This window comes from Perognathus longimembris, chromosome 5 (genome assembly GCF_023159225.1).
Source record: "Perognathus longimembris pacificus isolate PPM17 chromosome 5, ASM2315922v1, whole genome shotgun sequence".
Classification (NCBI taxonomy): Eukaryota; Metazoa; Chordata; class Mammalia; order Rodentia; family Heteromyidae; genus Perognathus; species Perognathus longimembris.
The window spans coordinates 86612393-86630534 of NC_063165.1; the positions used below are offsets into that span (position 1 = coordinate 86612393).

At 52.0% G+C, this 18142-nt stretch overlaps 1 protein-coding gene across 2 annotated transcripts; it reads right to left on the reverse strand.

Moving 5' to 3' along the window:
- Positions 1–1098: 1098 nt before the first annotated feature.
- Positions 1099–17929, reverse strand: Lox (lysyl oxidase). Of its 2 annotated transcripts, XM_048347277.1 has the most exons (7): positions 17422–17929; positions 16630–16738; positions 15903–16040; positions 13457–13613; positions 8503–8598; positions 7483–7598; positions 1099–3294 (listed from the first exon to the last, which is right to left on the reverse strand). In XM_048347277.1, exons 1-7 carry the CDS (start codon positions 17927–17929, stop codon positions 3288–3290), a joined length of 1131 nt encoding a protein of 376 aa, XP_048203234.1. In that variant the 3' UTR covers positions 1099–3287. The 2 variants fall into 2 exon arrangements, with proteins under 2 accessions (XP_048203234.1, XP_048203235.1); XM_048347278.1 differs by lacking the exon at positions 1099–3294 and having other exon boundaries at positions 7479–7598.
- Positions 17930–18142: the final 213 nt, after the last annotated feature.

Consider the following 18142-nt stretch of genomic DNA (forward strand, 5'->3'; position numbering starts at 1 on the left):
TTTCCTGACTGGGAATGTAATGTTTTTGTGCAGTCTGATAAAGATAAATTCTCCCTGCTAGGAAGACTTGTGACCTATGCGTCCTCTAAACCCTGAACATTGAGAATGTTTATAATTGTGAGATCATGTGAAATCTCAAGGAGAAATTGCTTGTACAAATAATGCTTGGTGATTCATTAGATAGGGACTGTTGATAACATTATGATATAAAAATATAAGGCTTTTCAGTCAGGCACCAGTGGCTCACGCCTGTCATCCTAGCTACTCAGGAGGCTGAGATGTGAAGGTGGTGGTTCAAAGCCAGCCCAGGCAGGAAAGGCGGCGAGACGCTCCTCCAGTGAATCCCCAGGAAAGCAGAAGTGGCGCTGTGGCAGCCTTCAGCCAGAGAGCTCAGGGACAGCGCCCAGACCCGAGTTCAAGCCCCACAGCAGAAAGACAAAGCAGGATTTTCATGAAACAGGTCAGCGTGTTTGTGTTTCGGGACTGGCGAGCCGTAAAGCCACGCTGTCGTGAAGGCGGACTGCCGCACGACTGGGAGACCAGCCTCAGGGCAGGCGGCAGGCTCGCTAAATGCCTTCCATTCGATGCACAGCCTCCGTCCGTGCACAAACCAGTCCCTCCTCAGCCTCCATCCAGCACGCTTCGGCCGTCTCCACCCTGCCTTCGTCAAGTGATTTCGAATGTGGTAAGCCTGCACCGTGTTCTTCATTTCTGTCAACGACCTTTACCAGCTGATCATCTGCAAGCTGTAACAGTTACTTAGAAAAAACACTTGCGTCTCAAAACAACTGCGGTTACCTCAACTCTGAGTCATTCATACATATTTAGCGATGTGCTCTGAAGAAGGCGAATAAACAAGAATATTTTGTTTCCTAACTGAAAAGAATTCTCAAGACTATCCAAATAGTAGATGTTATATTCAAAAGACAGACATTTTAGGGATTTGAGGCATCTTTTTAATTATTAGAAATATATATACATATATGCGTATAATGTCCAACTTTTGTGTGTCTGTGTGTCCCGGTACTGGCTGAGGCTTGAACTCAGGGCCTCATGCATGTGACTGGAGATAAGAACCTCTTTGAGCTTTCTGCCCGGGCCGGCTTTGAACTGAGAGCCTCAGGTCTGAGGCTCGTGACCAGCTAGCATCACAAGCCTGAGTTGCTCATACACAGCAGAAGGCTGAAATTTTGTTTATTTTTGAGAAATAAAATATGGCCATGAGAAATAAGAGCTTAAAATGGAAATTTGTAGACACTTACTTCTTGTTGTTAAAAATGAACGAGTTGAACCCAATGGGGACATCGGGACGTTTTTTGTTGTATTTACTGAAGTTAGAGATGTTCTTTCTTAGGTCCCAACGTCCAAGGTGTGAGTAAATGACTTACACTACACAGGACTTCAACTGATGACGGGTGCACTCAGATGAAAAGCCTCACTGAAATGACTGGAAATGTGATTTTCCATAGAGAGAGAGGCCATGATATTGGCTGGTTTCTAGGGATACAAATCTTAGTGAAACAATAGAACTTAAGACGGTGCCAGTCAGGCTTACTATTAATACTGACAGTAGTTTTGGGGTGTTTTTTTTTTTACAGCAAGTATATTGAAATATCTCTATTAGAAAGATTATAATGTCAATGATTCATTCTACAATCTTAAAACTAAAAAGCACTTGAAGGCAAAGAGGTGCTTGCAGCAAGCAACCCCACAGCTCAGGCAGAGGTGAGCGGAAGTTCTGCCTGTGCTCACCGCTAAGTGAGCCCTCGGGCTGGCCGGGATCCGGTGCTCTGCCCGGCGCTCCATCCTGCCTCTCGGAACCCGTGAGTGCACCGCGGTATCCGCCATCGGCGCCAACTGCGCAGCACTGACGCAAAAGACGCAACAACTCACTACTGGTCAACGGAGCCAAGTTTCTGCATAAGCACCAGGAACGTCAAGAGTCTAAATGCGATTCCTTTCCGCACCTCTGAATTTCAGGACAATAACAGGTTCTTCAGAATCTTTGGTCCCCTTGCGTTTCACAGTTTAAAATAAGATCGCAGCCGTCTTGTCATGGAGTACAGTCCTCAGGTTTGCTGGGCCTCTTTCTTTCCCTCACCCAGCAGCTCCTCAAGTTCACAACGCTTCCCGCTTTCCTCCTTCACGCCCAAAAACCCGCGCAGCCAGAGCGAGTAACCTGGCTAGCCCGGAGCGAGCGACCATTGCAGCATTCTAGGCAAACTGTCGTCTAGTCTGATTGAACGTTTTTAGCATTCCTTTGCCAACACCTGGATATTAGAAATGTAGACCAGTTGAAAAACCGAGCGTGTTTTTCATGATCTTTATAGACTTTGACAGGCAGTTATGGTTTTACAGACGCTATCACTTTTGAGCGAAGGAGGACTCGGCTCGGGCTTAGACTACACTGGGCTTAGAAGCGGGCTGCTTGTGGATATCACACCTATGCTCTGGCTTTTCCGGCTACTCGCTGGTCCTATGTCTGTCAACCTGGAGAATGGTCATTCACAGAGCGCCACTAGAAATACCCCTGCCCATGAAAAAGCCCACAAGTGAGCAGAGAGACCGATCAACAAGAATCAGACAGAAACTGGGCATCCCAAAACGAAAGTGGACTCAAGTCAGAATGAGACTGTGCACCGGACCGAAAGGAAGATATCTGATTTTAAAATGTAAACATAATTTTTCTATAGGGGTGTAACTATTTGAACATATCTATTACCATTTCTCTACTATATAGAAATATCTCTTCATACCAATAGTCATATGTTTCTCCCGTTCTCAGCACCAAATCTGTCCCCGTTTAAACATTATTTACACACTAAGAGCCTCATTTCTAAGTTAATCTACACTTAGACACACATGAGCCCATTATTACACCAATGAGCACATTATTGTGTTTCACTTAAGTTTCAGCATGTTAGGGACTAATCAAAATAACTTTGGCTCTATCTTTAAGATATTGTTTTTCCCTTTTGCAGTATAGTTTCAAAAGAAGCAGAAGAAATTTTAGATTTCTGAGAGAGTTGCGTATGCACTTGCCGAATCAAAACACTGAGTTATTCACAAAGTAATGGAAATAAGTGTTTGAAACTCTTTGAAGAATGCTTATTTAAATATTCAAAATCCAGTTATGTGCTTTGTTGCAAAACAGTCCAAATAAAATTTCCTTTGTTGTTTCTGTCCTCTTTTCCAAAATCCCGTAGATCCTACTGAAACTAATCTATTTTCTCCCACTGCAGAACACCAGGCACTCAATTATCCACTGGGAGTCTGGCTTGCTTTTTTTAATACCTAGATTAAGAAAACAAAACAAAACAGGTTATTAACCTGATAGTAATACAATTAAAGTCAGCCCATAGACTACTGCATGGGTCAATTCCCTCCACTTCAGCGAGAGCCATCTTGTGAAATTAGCATTAGGACGTTATCAGTAGAGAGCAGGTGCCTGTAATCTCGACATTGAATCAAAGAAACAGCCTCTGAAATGACCCAGAGGGAAGCGGGACTGAGAGGACCCCCCCGCCCCCCAACAGCAGAGTTCATTTCCTGTATAAGGGAAGTGGCATTCCAGCAAGCGGCGGGGTCAGGAGCGTGCTGTAAATGCAGAATGACATGCTAACAGACATGCAGTCAAGCCGTGCTGCGTTTACATTTTGATCCTACGGAACACGTGTCATTGATCAAGCTGCACTGTACTCACATACCGACGCACTGAGTTCAACTCCCCCTCTACAACTATTCAAGTATAAGTAGATAAATACTAATGACCCTGAATTCCACATAAGAAAGACCAAAGCCCTAATCATAAACCAGCAGTTTCCAGAGAGCACATTCTGTGAAGAGAAGAGAACCGAATCATAGAACTGAAAAGGCTTCAGGTCCCAGGGCCCACCCGTTTTGTTTATCGCGGAGATACCTTAACGGAACAGACCTACTTGTGGGTGGTTTCTACACCAATCAAATGCTCTCATATACCTGACTGGTATGAAACACAAAAACAACCGGGACCTAAGAGTGATATGTCATTCCAGTTTTTTGTTATGCTAGCACGGAACTTACACGTAGCGACTGGACTGACCATCTGGCTTTAAACAAGTTACACCTTCTGCTCAAAAATTTTCACTTGAACAAATAATGTTGAGCGAGACAAGCTTAGAACACAGAAAACAAAGGGGCATGATCTCCCTGATCTATGACTGTTAAAGTGGGGTGACGGGGAGACAGTAGAGACCAGGTCTGTGAAACCAAAAACCTCTTGTCAAATGGTATTTCCCACAGGATTGGATCAGCTGACCCAACAGTATGTAACTAAAACCAAACAACTACTCAACACATAAAGGTCAAAAATTGACCTCTCAGTGGATCACAATAGCTCAAAAGCTATGTATGTACGTTCATATAAGACTATTGTCGACATACTGTCTATTGTAGACATTACATTTAAAGCCCTAGGCGAATTTTCTTTGGCGTAGGCCACGTGGCTACTGTATATGTTCCTGATACATTGTATATATGTCTACCTGACCTGGGGAAGGGAAAGAAAAACACGGTGTAAGATATCACAAGAAATGTACACACTGCCCTACTATGTAACTGTACCCCTTTTGCACAACACCTTGTCAAAAAAATTTTGTTTAATAAATAAATTTAAAAAAGAAAGATAAACAAGTTACAAAGCAAAAAAAAAAATTTTTTTTTCAAGACTCCCCCTGGCCTCCAAAAACCAAGTTCAAACTCTTTAGCTTGCTCTTCGATACTCCCTTTACCTCCCTGCAACTATCTGACCCCAAAGCACATTTCCCTCCTTTTCATCCAGCTCTTAATCCCATGAAGTTTATGCTGAGGCAAAGTAGAAGGCTCCCTTGGGCGGGCAGGCCCCGCAACGTCCTCCCGGCACACCTGATGCCTCCCCACGCAGTCCTCAGTCCTCGAGGCCAAGGAAAGGATGTCCTGAAGCTCAGCGGGAAGGAGCGTCTCCCTCCTGGCTCTGCCCCCTCAGGTGAAAATCCAAAGATAAGGGGCAAGGGATTCTGAAAAGAACAGGCCTTTCCCCCAGCGAAGCGCTCGGCACATCTCCTCCTATGTCACATAGACTAAGCAGAACCTCGCATTTTAGTATGATTCACTAACTCAATTTTGCTTCGTCATATTCCCCTCTGGTCATTGTTCCTTTTGGGGGGGTCCCGCGGCTTGAATTAAAAACGCTGTGCTTTCTCTTGTTTTTTTGTTTTTTCGCTCAAGTCTGGGGCCTTACACTTGGGCCACGCTCTCACTTCTAGCCAGCGATAAGAAGGTCATGAGCTTTCCTGCCCGGTCTGGCTTCGAACCCGGACCCTCAGACCTCAGCCTACCGAGTTAGGGAGACAGCCAGGAGCCCCCCGCCTCCATCGGGGTTGCGCTGTTATTTCTTCTGTGTGGGGGGTTCTCCCTCCCGTTGCTCAGTTCCAAGTGGCCGCGGAGCCAGGGCAGTTTATGCATTAAGTGTGATGTGGAAGGCTGCCATGCTAGGCCTGGACCGCTGGCCACCATGGAATGGGGCAGAAGACAAACGTTCAACAGAAGAGCACAAGACACCAGCTGGATCAGCAAGTCTCCTAGCAGGCAGGATGGGGGCTGGCAGGGATTCCTTCTCTGCTATCCAGGGCAGAACCCTGACGAGCACATACCACAGTGCGCGAGAAGACACGAGTAAACCAACGAAAGCGAGCGAGCGCATGAAGGACCTACGCAAACACGGGGAACGATCCCATTGCGAATTTCCATGCTAAATTACCTGCCGGGTCTAGCTGCTCGCCCTTTGAGCCGCACAGCCGGCCCGGGCGTCCGTGCTGTCCGCCTGTGCGAATGACTGCGTCTGCTTAGCACTACCGTCGGGGGCTCCGCTCCGAATGCAGAGGAGGTAAAGGGCTGCTCTGGGGTGCACAGAGCCCGGGTCGCAGGGTGGGGCCGCGGGCGGGGCCGGGGCTGGCTGGGCTTCCCTTTCCTCTCATCAGGGCGAGGGGAAACCCGCACCGTCGGACTCAGGCGGGCTTGGGAACGTCTACCAACTACAAGCCCAGGTGCTGCAGACTGCCATTCAGTGTCAGTATGAAGGGGGGGTTTTCACGGTGTGTGCGTGTGTGTGCGCACGCGTGTGTGCGTGTGTGATGCACCAGCTTGAACTCAGCTGCGTAGGCCATAACACTTTCACTCAGAGCGGGCCCTCTACCATCTGAGTCACAGTTAGGAACAACTTTTTGGTGGTCGAACGTCGGTTAGTCTCGGGTCTTTCTCGCCCGGGCTGGCTTTGATGGAACCCCAGATCTCAGCCTTCTAAGTAGCTTGGGCTGCAGGTGTGCGGCTGGCGCCTGCTCAGCAACGTCTAGCTGTAACGTTCTTGCATTAGCTCTCTCATCGCTCCCTCTGGATGACCTGGAGGCCCAGCGCCTCTGACATCCACAAAGCTAACGCACGTCCTACGGTGCTATATCCTCGCTCTCCCATGGTCTTCCCACCATTGGGAGGGCGCCCCTCCGGTTTCTGTTACCAAAGCAGCAAGGGAATGGGCAACACTTAAATGGGTAGGACAGACGGTTCCCTCACAGACCCTCCTGACTAATATTCTTCTGTTGGAAAAGTTTTGGAATCTCCACATAGAGTTCTTGTTGTTGTGGAAATGGAGCATGTAAAAATCAGCCCAGGGAGAAAGAAAGGTCTGATAGCTTGAGCAGAATACGTTAATTCAGTGGTTGTCAAATGTACTGTGACGAACTCTAGGAATTTCTTCAGTTCTTCAGGGAACGTAGGGAACTCAACTTCTAAAGCTCCTCCAATCCCTTGTCTACCACAAGGCACAGTGGTTTTTACCGCGCGGGGGTTTTTACCTTCCTGGGCACCGTGGGGTCTTTGCACACGTCTTATCTTGAGAAGCAAGCTTTAGGATGGTTACATCTTTAATCCACCCTCCTTTTTCTAGCACTGGTGGAAAGCAGATCAAGTCAAACCTCGCGATACCGCTTATCTACATAAGCTTTCTCGCTTTTGGCTATCTATTCTTGTAGACTCCTTCCTCAGGGAATAGACAAAGGAAGAGAAGGAGGAGAGGAAGAATGCAGTCAGGAATTCAATGCATATCCTACAAAATCCTTTTCAACAGGGAGGGAAGGGCTGGTTAGGAGGAATGAGTTAGTGTTCATCAACTGCTTTGTTAAATGGCAACTCCTCTGAACAACCATTTAACAATCATAAAACATATTTCTTTAAACAATGATTCATGTCAGGTGCCAGGAAGCGGGCACTCAAGCATGAAGAACAGAAAGGCTGGGAATGTGGCTCAGCGGTACAGTGCTTGCCAAGCGTGCTTGAAGCCTGGGTTCGATTCCTCAGGACCACACTGTGGTCACGCTGTGGCTCAAGTGGTAGAGAGCTCGCCTTGAGCAAAGGCAAGCCAGGGGCATGCTGGGCGCAACGCTAAGATCTGTGGTAAAGAAGATGACTCACGGTGAAATTGTGCAGCCCGAGGCGTAGGCGTGGTGTCCGGTGTAGCGAATGTCACAGCGGACCACGTTGTTACTGTAGTCAGATTCAGGCACCAGGTAGCTGGGGTTGACACTGACCTAGACACCACCAACGGGGGCGGAGAAAGACCTCGTCATCATTAACACCACCCCAAGGAAGCTGTTGACCAGGAGCCTCGCCAGATGGAGCAGAAGCTTCCGTTAAGCAAGCCGATTCCACCCAGGAGGCGTTTTACAAGGAAACGGAACAATTTCCCCCCAAATAAATGCTTCCTTTCTTCCTTATTTTCTTGTTTTGATTTGTTTTTTTGGGGTTTTTTTTGCCAGTCCTGGGCCTTGGACTCAGGGCCTGAGCACTGTCCCTGGCTTCTTTTTGCTCAAGGCTAGCACTCTGCCACTTGAGCCACAGCGCCACTTCTGGCCGTTTTCTGTATATGTGGTGCTGGGGAATCGAACCCAGGGCCTCATGTATACGAGGCGAGCACTCTTGCCACTAGGCTATATCCCCAGCCCCTCTTCCTTATTTTCTTTCTTGCGTGCTTCTCTTTCTTCCTCTTTCCCTCTCTCTCTCCTTCCTCTCCTTCTTCCCTCCCTTCTCTCCGTCCTTCCCTTCCTTTCCTTCTTTGTGTGTGTGTGTGTGTGTGTGTGTGTGTGTGTGTGTGTGTGTGTGCGTGCGCACGCGTCTGCCAGTGCTAAGGCTTGAACTCAGGGCTGGACTGTGTCCCTCAGCTTTTGCACTCGACGCCAGCACCCTACCACTGAGCCATGTCTCCGTTTCTGGCTTCTGGGCTGGCTTTGAATTACAATCCTAACAGCTCAGCTTCCTGAGTAGCTAGGGTCACGGGCCGGAGCCACGAGTTCCAGGCAGAAGAGGTTTTTTCTTTTTATGAGAAGTATGTCACTTACCCAATTTATTTAGAAACCACCTTAAAGTGTGCAAAGTTGCTTCCGAGGCCAACATTTTTAAAATCACAGGGGGAGGCCGACTTCTCTTAAAGGTTACCTTTAGGATGTAGTTCCCGGGTTGCACATCCGTGATGTCAATCCACTGGCAATCTATGTCTGCAGCATAGGTGTCGTAACAACCGGGACTCAACCCCTAAAAGAAAGTACACAGAAAACACTTCCGTGATCCCACGGCACGGTTCTGACTATACCAAACAATATACGACGGTTTGCCAATTAAAACATACGTACCTACAAGAGTTAAACAGGTACTGGATTACACCAAGTATAGTTTACACACCTCAGTTCTTTCTTTATTTGCCAGTCCTGGGCCTTGGACTCAGGGCCTGAGCACTGTCCCTGGCTTCTTTTTCTCAAGGCTAGCACTCTGCCACTTGAGCCACAGCACCACTTCTGGCCTTTTTCTCTTTATGTGGTGCTGAGGAATCGAACCCAGGGCTTCACGTATACGAGGCGAGCACTCTACCGCTAGGCCATATCCCCAGCCCCCACAACTCAGTTCTTAAAGGCGATTAGTCACTAGTGATGTGACTAAATAGACTCCCATCAAAATTCTAGAATATTACTTGTTTAAGAATAAAGATCACTTAGTAAGTAACGTTCTACTAGTGAAATCCTCTCCCGTGCTTCCCTAGTAGAAATGAGCTTTTTGAAATTCTTTTTTTTTTGGGGGGGGGCTGTTGCGGGGCTTGAATTCAGGGCGCTGCCCCTGAACTCTTTTTGCTCAAGGCTAGCGCTCTACCACTTTGAGCCACAGCGCCACTTCCAGTTTCCTGGTGGTTAATTGTAGATAAGAGTCTCATGGACTTTCCTGCCCAGGTTGGCTTTGAACTAAGATCTTCAGATCTCAGCCTAGGATTACAGGTCTGAGCCACCGGCGCCCAGCAGCTTCTTGAACTTGAAACTTTCCGTATTTTCATCACAGTAGCTTTTATAGTGTTTATCCATTTACAAGTACTGATTTTTAAAAATGGATGTATCTTTGTGCCTGTGCCAGAGCTTGAAATCGGGCCTGGGCTTTGGTGCTTAAGGCTAGAGCTCTAGAATTTGAGTCACAGTTTCATTTCTGGTATTTTGCTGGCAAACTGGAGATGAGATAAAATAAGAACAAATAAGATAACTGGACTTTCCTGCCTGAGCTGGCTTTGAACCCTGGTCCTCAGATCTCAGCCTGCTGAGTAGTTAGGATTATGGGTGTGAGCCCAAAAACAGCCGGCTTAAGTTCTGCATTAAAACAGTAGCATGTAAAAATACAGAAGTTATAAGCTTCCTAAGTCTACACTGAATTATTTTTAAGTAACGTACACGAGTTATACAGAGGAGGATTTCTGTGTTTTGAACTCGTTTCATATATAAATTCTCACAACTACGTGATCCATCTGGTACATGGAGGCACATTCAAGCCAAGTAACTCATTCAAGTCTGTCATAAACAAACCCCCTTGCACAGCTAATTCGTAATAGTAACGAGCAGTAACGTATCAGGGGTGTGGAGCTAGTGAGTGACTGAGCTATCTTTTGGTTTCCTTCCTTCCTTTCTTTTGGCTGTACTAGAAACTGAACTCAGGACCTTACGCTTGCCAGCCACGTCTGCAGCCCTGTATGGTGATCGGTATTGTCTCCCGGTATGTCCGCCCGTGCCGGGGCTGGGCTTCTCCTCCCTGCACTCCCTCGCGCTTCGGGGTAAGTACGGGCCATCGCTGCCCTCACGGTGCTTCCTGGGAGCTAGGAGAGCAAGCGTGCCCCACCGTAACCAGCACTCGTGTGGCTATGATGGGGTCTCGTGACTTCCCTCCCCTCCTCATCAGCGGAGGTCACCTCCTGAGGTCACTGGCCCAGCCACGCCCCCCCCGTGGGAGGTCCCCAGCTTCTGAGATGGCTGCTTCTCTGCCTGAACCACGTGGTGGTCTCCTTGAGGCAAACCGTACCCTACCGAGCTGGTTTTCAGTTGAAAGCCTTCAGAGCCAAGCGTCTGTGTTCTTAGCTAGCACACTGTATCCTCTGCCGTAATCACTGAAATATGTTGTTCAATATAGGAGACAGATACACGCCTCAGCTAGCAAACGTGGCCCCATTCAGTGTCTTGCTAAGATAGTCACTTCAATAGTAAATGAGTGTCTTGTATGGGCTGAGAGGAGAAAACTACCAAAAAGATGCAGTCTGGCCTCTGAAGAACTCTACAGCCTGGAGAATTTCCTCCTATTGATGTCTGCTGGTATATCTTTAAGTGCTTTCCATAAGACGTTTTAATTGCTATATTCTTTATTCTGATAGTAATCTAAAGTAAATTTAAAAAATACGACACCGTAATAACTTAACTCAATAAAGCCATTCAGTTTGAGCATTCAAAACTTCCTTCAGGGGCTGGGGATATGGCCTAGTGGTAGAGTGCTTGCCTCATATACATGAAGCCCTGGGTTCGATTCCCCAGCACCACATATATAGAAAATGGCCAGAAGTGGCGCTGTGGCTCAAGTGGCAGAGTGCTAGCCTTGAGCGGGAAGAAGCCAGGGACAGTGCTCAAGCCCTGAGTCCAAGGCCCACTGGCAAAAAAAAAGAAAAAAACTTCCTTCATAGTTATTATCTACTTTATCCCCCAAGATCAGGCAAAGATCTCTCTATATGCTTTGGTACTGCTAGGTTTACTGTAGCTGTCATGGCAATATAGATGCTGTGATAGCACAGAGAAACAGCTCACTGCCAAAGCATGGAACATATTCCACCGTGATTACCTGTTTCTGACCTTGGTCCATACGTACTACAGGAAGAACAGCAACTCCATATCCAAGAACTTCTGATCTGATTACAGCACAAAATTCTGATTTTTTGTGTGTCATGCGTTCTTGGTAAATTTTGGCTGATGCTATTACTTCTACTATTACTACACTTACGAGGTTGTAAATACTTAACTGGACTAGCTATCCACTGAAGCCAAATGTGCTTTTAACTACATGGAAATCAGCTAGGCACAGTGGTTCTTGCCTATAACCACAGCTTTTCAGGGGGTTGAGGCGGAAGGATCGGTTGAGCTTGAGAGTTTGTGACCAGCCTAGACAACATAATGAGGCCCTGTCCAAATAAATAAACAAGAAGGGAACAGAAGAGGAGGAGAGAGAGGGATGGAGGGAGAAAGAGGGGGGGGAGAGAAGAGACAAAGAAGAAAAAAGAAGGAAGGGAAAGATGGAGGGAGGGAAGGAGGGAAGAAGGAAGGAAGGAAGGAAGGAAGGAAGGAAGGAAGGAAGGAAGGAAGGAAGGAAATACTAGGAGCAATCCCTTGGCAGTATTTAAATATGAGTTTTGATTATTTGAGCTAGACAACAAAAACTAGAGTTACTAATGCTATCGTATTATAAAGTAAGCAGACATTTCAAGGATTCAAAGTCAAAATATAAAAACAGATTAAAAGTAGAACCTTAGCTCAAACTGAGCTATTTGGTTTTAACACAACCTGTTAACTTCATTAAATTAATGAGATGAATGTAACAATAATTTTAGCATCTACGTTGCCTATGTAAACTTAAGGACTAAGAACAAGAGAGGTATGTGAGTATAAATATAAGGAAGCCATACGTACTTGTAAGATGGGATACATTTAAGCAGCATTATAAGAAAACTAATCTAAGTCAACATAAGGAGTTGGTGAGATTTTTGTCCTTCAGGAGACACTGACCTAATTTTTTTTTAAACTGCTTATAATAGTTCAGTAGGACATTCGCAGAGGACAATTAACCAGACAACGGGCGTAGGTAAAGAAGCAACAGGAAGAAAGCATCTAGAATGCTGCAAGCGCATGCAATGCAGATTCCAGTGTCTCGGCCCAGGAAGGCGCGTCGGGGGTGCGTGGCTTTACCCACGTGGCGCGTGGGCTCGCGGTGAGCGGCCCACTCCAGGGCCTGGGACGCGGATGGCGGGCCCCGCCCCCCTCCTCCCCGGGGAAGGTGAGAACGGCCCCTCGTGTCAGACTGGACCTTTCCTCCCCCCCTCTGCCCTGTGGTCTACGCTCAGAGCGCTTAGGTCACCAAACGCTCTCGACCGCAGCCTGGGCGCAGGCTTCCTCCCACGAGGCCGGCGGGGCCCCGAGGCGGGCACACCCCACTCCCGGCCCGCCTCGGCCGGGGAAGCTTAGAACCTCCCTCTGCCAACGGGGGTTTCAAGTGGAAATACGGCTGTGGCTTCGAACACACACCCAGCTCCCCATGCCGAGACGCACGCTGCTTAGCTCAGCACTGCTGCGGGCAGAGCCATCGAGCGACATCTGCCATCAATTACACTGGAGCTCTAAATATGTGTGTGTGCGTGTGCGTGTGCGCGTGTAAAAACAAGAACTGTGTCCTGTTGGTACTTGAATTAATAAGCGAGACAATGTGCACAGTGACTTGAAGAAACCCTCTCCTACTGCCAGCTTCAACCGCTGTTGGGGTTCAAGCGCGATGGGGGGGAATGGGAGCGGCTGTGCAGGTGAGGAAACAGAGGCACGCCCTCAGCCACTGCGCACGGCCAGCTGGAGGCGGGTGTGGCGGCGAATGTCAGAGTGCAGCCCTGCTTTTTGTGGTGGACCGCGCGGCCTTCTGGGATCAGAAGTGGGACAACATCCCTCACTGGAAACAGTTAATACTTTGCATCAAGTTGTCATTTCCCAGGTAGCTACCATCTTGATAATATTAACCCCCAGATGAGGCCATTTATTAAAAATAAGAAAAGGAAGGGAGGGAAGGGAAGGGAAGGGAAGGGAAGGGAAGGGAAGGGAAGGGAAGGGAAGGGAAGGGAAGGGAAAGGAAGGAAGGAAGGAAGGAAGGAAGGAAGGAAGGAAGGAAGGAAGGAAGGAAGGAAGGAAGGAAGGAAGGAAGGAAGGAAGGAAAACGGGAAGGGGAAGGGGAAGGGGAAGGGGAAGGGGAAGGGGAAGGGGAAGGGGAAGGGAAAGACAAGAAGGAAATAGTGGAGGACTTGGTTTTCTCTCCAAGCGTCTGAGCCCTGAGTCTCGGGCCAGGTTACCTGGGTGTGTGCGGTACACGCGAATCGCCTGTGGTAGCCATAGTCGCAGGAGGTGTCCTCAAGGCAGAAGCTGGCTTTGTGGCCTTCAGCCACTCTCCTCTGGGTGTTGGCGTCCAGCAGGTCGTAGTGGCTGAATTCATCCATGCTGTGGTAGTGTCTGATACCCCACACGAGTCGCACATAGAGAAAGCACACGGACAGGACATTTGCGGTCACGTTAAAATGGAACTCGGGGCTGGGCGCTCACACTGGGCTTTTCTGCTCATGGGTGAAGTTGCACAACGTCAGCCGGATCTCCACTTCCAGCTTCTCCCTCACTCATTGTCGGTAAGAAACTCAGGATTTGGTCTACAGAGGCTGACTCCTAGCTTTGCTTTGTTGTTTTGTTTGCCAGTCCTGGGGCCTTGGACTCAGGGCCTGAGCACTGTCCCTGGCTTCTTTTCGCTCAAGGCTAGCACTCTGCCTCTTGAGCCACAGCGCCGCTTCTGGCCTTTTCTATATATGTGGTGCTGGGGAATCGAACCCAAGTACACAAGGAGAACACTTTTACCACTAGGCCATAGTCCCAGCCCCTGACTGCTAGCTTTGGTTCTCCGATCTCAGCGGTAGATTACGGCTGGGATTACAGGCAGGAGCCGCCCGCACCTGGCTAAATTTATCTTCTTCCAGAGAGATTACGTTTAGATTGTTTACCTCCAGGGATAGAAAAGCTATCAAAATTGTGAGTTTTCAACTTTGTGTCTAGACAAAAAGGATTTGTGTGAGTATTTTTCTTCCCCTGTACATCAACTTGTATGTTCTCTCCTCTATCTCCCCCGGCTGCCACTTCTCATGCTTCATTAAAATTAAAAAAAAAAAAGAAAGAAGGAAGGAAGAAGCAACTTAAACTCTTGAAAGTCAATGAGATTTGAAACAGAGTTCTCACACATTTAAATTTTAATGCAAACACAAGAAAGTAAGTAGCATTGATGTGTACATTCCTGGCATTTAAATAGCATAAGCTTTTGTTTGGAAGTAAGGTATTTCTTAGTCAGGTACCAGTAGCTCATACCTATAACCCTGGCTACTCAGGAACCTGAGATCTGAGGACCATGACTTGAAGGCAGCCTCAGAATACAAAGCCAAGACATAATTATTTTCAATTAACCATCAGAAAGGCAGAAATACAGGCGCGGCTCCAAGTGGTAGAGCGCCAGCCTTGAGTAGAAAAGCCGAGCAAGAGCAGAAGGCCCTGAGTTCAAGCTCATACTGGCACACATACACACACAAAATACACACCCTAAGACAGAAAGAGAGGGGGGGGAAGGAAGGAAGGAAGGAAGGAAGGAAGGAAGGAAGGAGGGGAGGAAGGAAGGAAGGAAGGAAGGAAGGAAGGAAGGAAGGAAGGAAGGAAGGAAGGAGGGAAGGAAGGAAGGAAGGAAGGAAGGAAGGAAGGAAGGAAATCTCTCTCTTATCTGCTTCAGCGGTTCATACCCACTTTTCTCCTTTCCTTCAATGGAAGGTGCTAGGCTGTTCTTTTCCAATGAGAAAAAAATGAAAAGAACAGAACTTTTTAAACATTTAAGGGCATACATCAGGATTTCTAGACAATAACCCCCCTGGACAACTTGCCGAGGCAAATGATGGCATTACTTTGTGTAACTTAAACTTTAAATATGTTTAAATTTAAAATCATTGCGGAGTGGATCAGACAAGCACTCTGGGTTTGGTACAGGCCTTAAAACACGGAAATGCACCAGTTCAACAAGTGCGTGAGCTTCCATTCTTGGAGAAAAATGGGACCCGGTCTTTATTAATGCTATTTGATGAAAACTGTGGATGATCTTGGCTACAAGAGACATTTTGTGAAATTCTATCTGGAGTTGATTAAGTTTTACTGAAGTTGACTGGTGTGTCCTCTCAACAGCTTTCAAGAACTAAGAGTTTCTAGTTCAAAAGACCACGAGGTCTCCTCTCCGTGACCCAGGTTTACACGGCCGGGCGGGTGGCTCCCAGGTATAATTCTAACTACTCAGGAGGTTAGGATCGTAGCCAGCTCAGGAAGAAAAAGGCTGGGAGGCTTTCACCTCTAATTAACCAGTGAAAAAAGGAAAAGGCTGGAAGCGTAGCTGTGGTCAAGTGGTAGAGCGACACCCTGGAGTGAAAAAGCCAAGCCAGAGAGCCAAGCCCGGAGGGTACGCCCCAGGACCACAACAGCCAGGACAACAATGAAATCAGAGTAAATGTGACACACAAAAAGACCGTGTGGCTCGGTAGTGGATAGGATGGATTCGAAACAGACTCCTTTGATGGTGCCACATTAGAGAGGGACAACTCCAAATGCTACCCAGGCAGTAGACGGTGAACACTAGTGAACTCGGGGGGCGTGTGAGGGGCGTGTGAAGGGTCTGACCGGGGAGCACACAGCCCCCCCCCACGGGCGCACACCCCCCCACAACACACTTACTGGTGACAACTGTGCCACTCCCAGGAGTATCTCGGGCGGCTGGGGAGGAAGTCGGACGTCCCTTGGTTTTTCACTCTCTGGGGGAACCTGAGCAGCACCCTGTGGTCGTAGTCTCTCACGTCGCCCCTGTAGGCCGAGCTGGGGGTTGGGGGGGGGGGGGAGGTCATTTATGATCATCTTTGCAGAGTGCAGCAGGGAGGTTTCAACTCCGCCCGGTGGATCAGGTCCTGATCACGGTGGGGGACCGGGGGGCCGGGGGGCCGGGGGGCCGGGGGCCAGGGGGGCCTGGGGCAAGGGGGCCAGGGGGCCGGGGGGGGGCCGGGGGCCGGGGGCCAGGGGGGCCTGGGGCAAGGGGGCCAGGGGGGCGGGGGGGCCGGGGGACCTGGGGCCCGCACTGTCCCCGCACCCCGGGCACCCGGATCGCAGGGCAGGTCTGACGGGGGGGCGGGACCGGGCAGGGCTTGGTCCCGGTGTCCCCCGCAGCCAGCCCGGGGCCGGCGGCGTCGGGTGTGTGGTGCGGGGCCGGCCGTCCAGTTTCCCCCGGCGGCGGGGCGGCGGGGCCCGCCTGACACGTGGCCGCCGGCCGGCCCTGGCTGGGGGGCGCCTCTCGCGCCCTCTGCCGGCTGCGGCGCCCCGGTGCCGGCTGGGGGGGGCGTGATCCCCGCGCGCCACCCGCGCGCCCCCCGTGCGCGCCGCGTGCACCCCGTGATCCCCGCGCGTCCCGCACCTGGCCAGGCAGTTCTCCTCGGCGGCGCAGCGCAGGTTGTACATGGCCATCTTCTGCACGTACGTGGAGGCCTGGATGTAGTAGGGGTCGGGCACCAGGTCCGGGAGACCTACGGACAGCGACCCGCACGCTCCGCACCCAGGCCGCGGGGGTCCCCGCCAGCCCCGCGCCCCGCCCGGGGTCCCCGCCAGCCCCGCGCCCCGCCCGGGGTCCCCGCCAGCCCCGCGCCCCGCCCGGGGTCCCCGCCAGCCCCGCGCCCCGCGCCCCGCCCGGGGTCCCCGCCAGCCCCGCGCCCCGCCCGGGGTCCCCGCCAGCCCCGCGCCCCGCGCCCCGCCCGGGGTCCCCGCCAGCCCCGCGCCCCGCCCGGGGTCCCCGCCAGCCCCGCGCCCCGCCCGGGGTCCCCGCCAGCCCCGCGCCCCGCCCGGGGTCCCCGCCAGCCCCGCGCCCCGCGCCCCGCCCGGGGTCCCCGCCAGCCCCGTGCCCCGCGCCCCGCCCGAGGTCCCCGCCAGCCCCGCGCCCCGCGCCCCGCCCGAGGTCCCCGCAAGCACCGCCAGCCCCGCCAGCCCCGCGCCCCGCCCGAGGTCCCCGCCAGCCCCGCGCCCCGCCCGAGGTCCCCGCAAGCACCGCCAGACCCGCGCCCCGCGCCCCGGCTGTGCGCGCGCGCAGGGAGCCCGGGGTCCCCGGGAGCCGGGCGAGGGCGGCGCCGGCGGGGTCCGCGGCGCCCCGGCCCCCCCTCCCGGGGCTCCCCGCCGTCGGCGCGGGCGGGCGGGCGGGCGGGCGCGGGGCGCGTACCGTACTGGAAGTAGCCGGTGCCGTAGCCGGGGCGCGGGCGGCCGGCGGGCCGCGGGCGCTCGTAGGTGTCGTAGTAGTTGTAGTAGGGGTTGTCGTCCGAGTACTTGTACGGGTTGTACGGGTCGTCGCCCTGCATGCGCTCCGGGGCGCGGGGCGCGGGGCGCGGGCTGCGGGGCGCGCCCGGGGCCGTGCGGTTGTCGCGCAGCAGCAGGACGGGCGTGCGGGCGGCGGCGGGGCCCCGGCGGCGGGGCGGCCGGTACCGCGGGCCCGCGCTCAGCAGCCGGAACACCTGCCCGTTGTTCTCCCAGCGGATCGCCTGGCGCCAGGCGCCCGGGGCGGCGGGGGCGGCGGGGGCCGGGGCGGGCGCGGCGGGCGCGGCGGGCGCGGCGGGCGCGGCGGGCGCGGCGGGCGCGGCGGGCGCGGAGGGCGCGGGCGGCGGGGCGCCGCGGAGCCCCGGGCAGAGCCGCAGCGGCCCCAGCAGCAGCAGCGCCGTCCAGGCGAGGCGCATCGCGCCTTCCCTCGGGGGGGACGCGGCGGGGTCGGGTCCGCCGGGCGCGGGGCGCGGGGCGCGGGGCGGAGGCGGGCGCGGCGCGGGGTCCGGGTGCCCGCCGGGCTCGGCCGCCGTCGGGGTCGGGGCCCGCGCTCCCTCCCGGACGGCGCGTGCGGGGCGCGATCGGCGGGAGCGGCCGCGTCTGCGGCGAGGGCGGGCGGGCGGACTTTA

What these genes read in the sequence shown, in the direction of transcription:
- Lox (XM_048347277.1), bottom strand. Translation starts at nt 17,929, where the DNA reads ATGCGCCTCGCCTGGACGGCGCTGCTGCTGCTGGGGCCGCTGCGGCTC. An exon ending in GAGGAGAACTGCCTGGCCAG is followed by an intron (nt 16,041 to 16,629) that starts GTGCGGGACGCG and finishes CCCAACCCCCAG; the next exon opens with CTCGGCCTACAGGGGCGACG. An exon ending in CCGGGAACTACATCCTAAAG is followed by an intron (nt 7,599 to 8,502) that starts GTAACCTTTAAG and finishes GGTGGTGTCTAG; the next exon opens with GTCAGTGTCAACCCCAGCTA.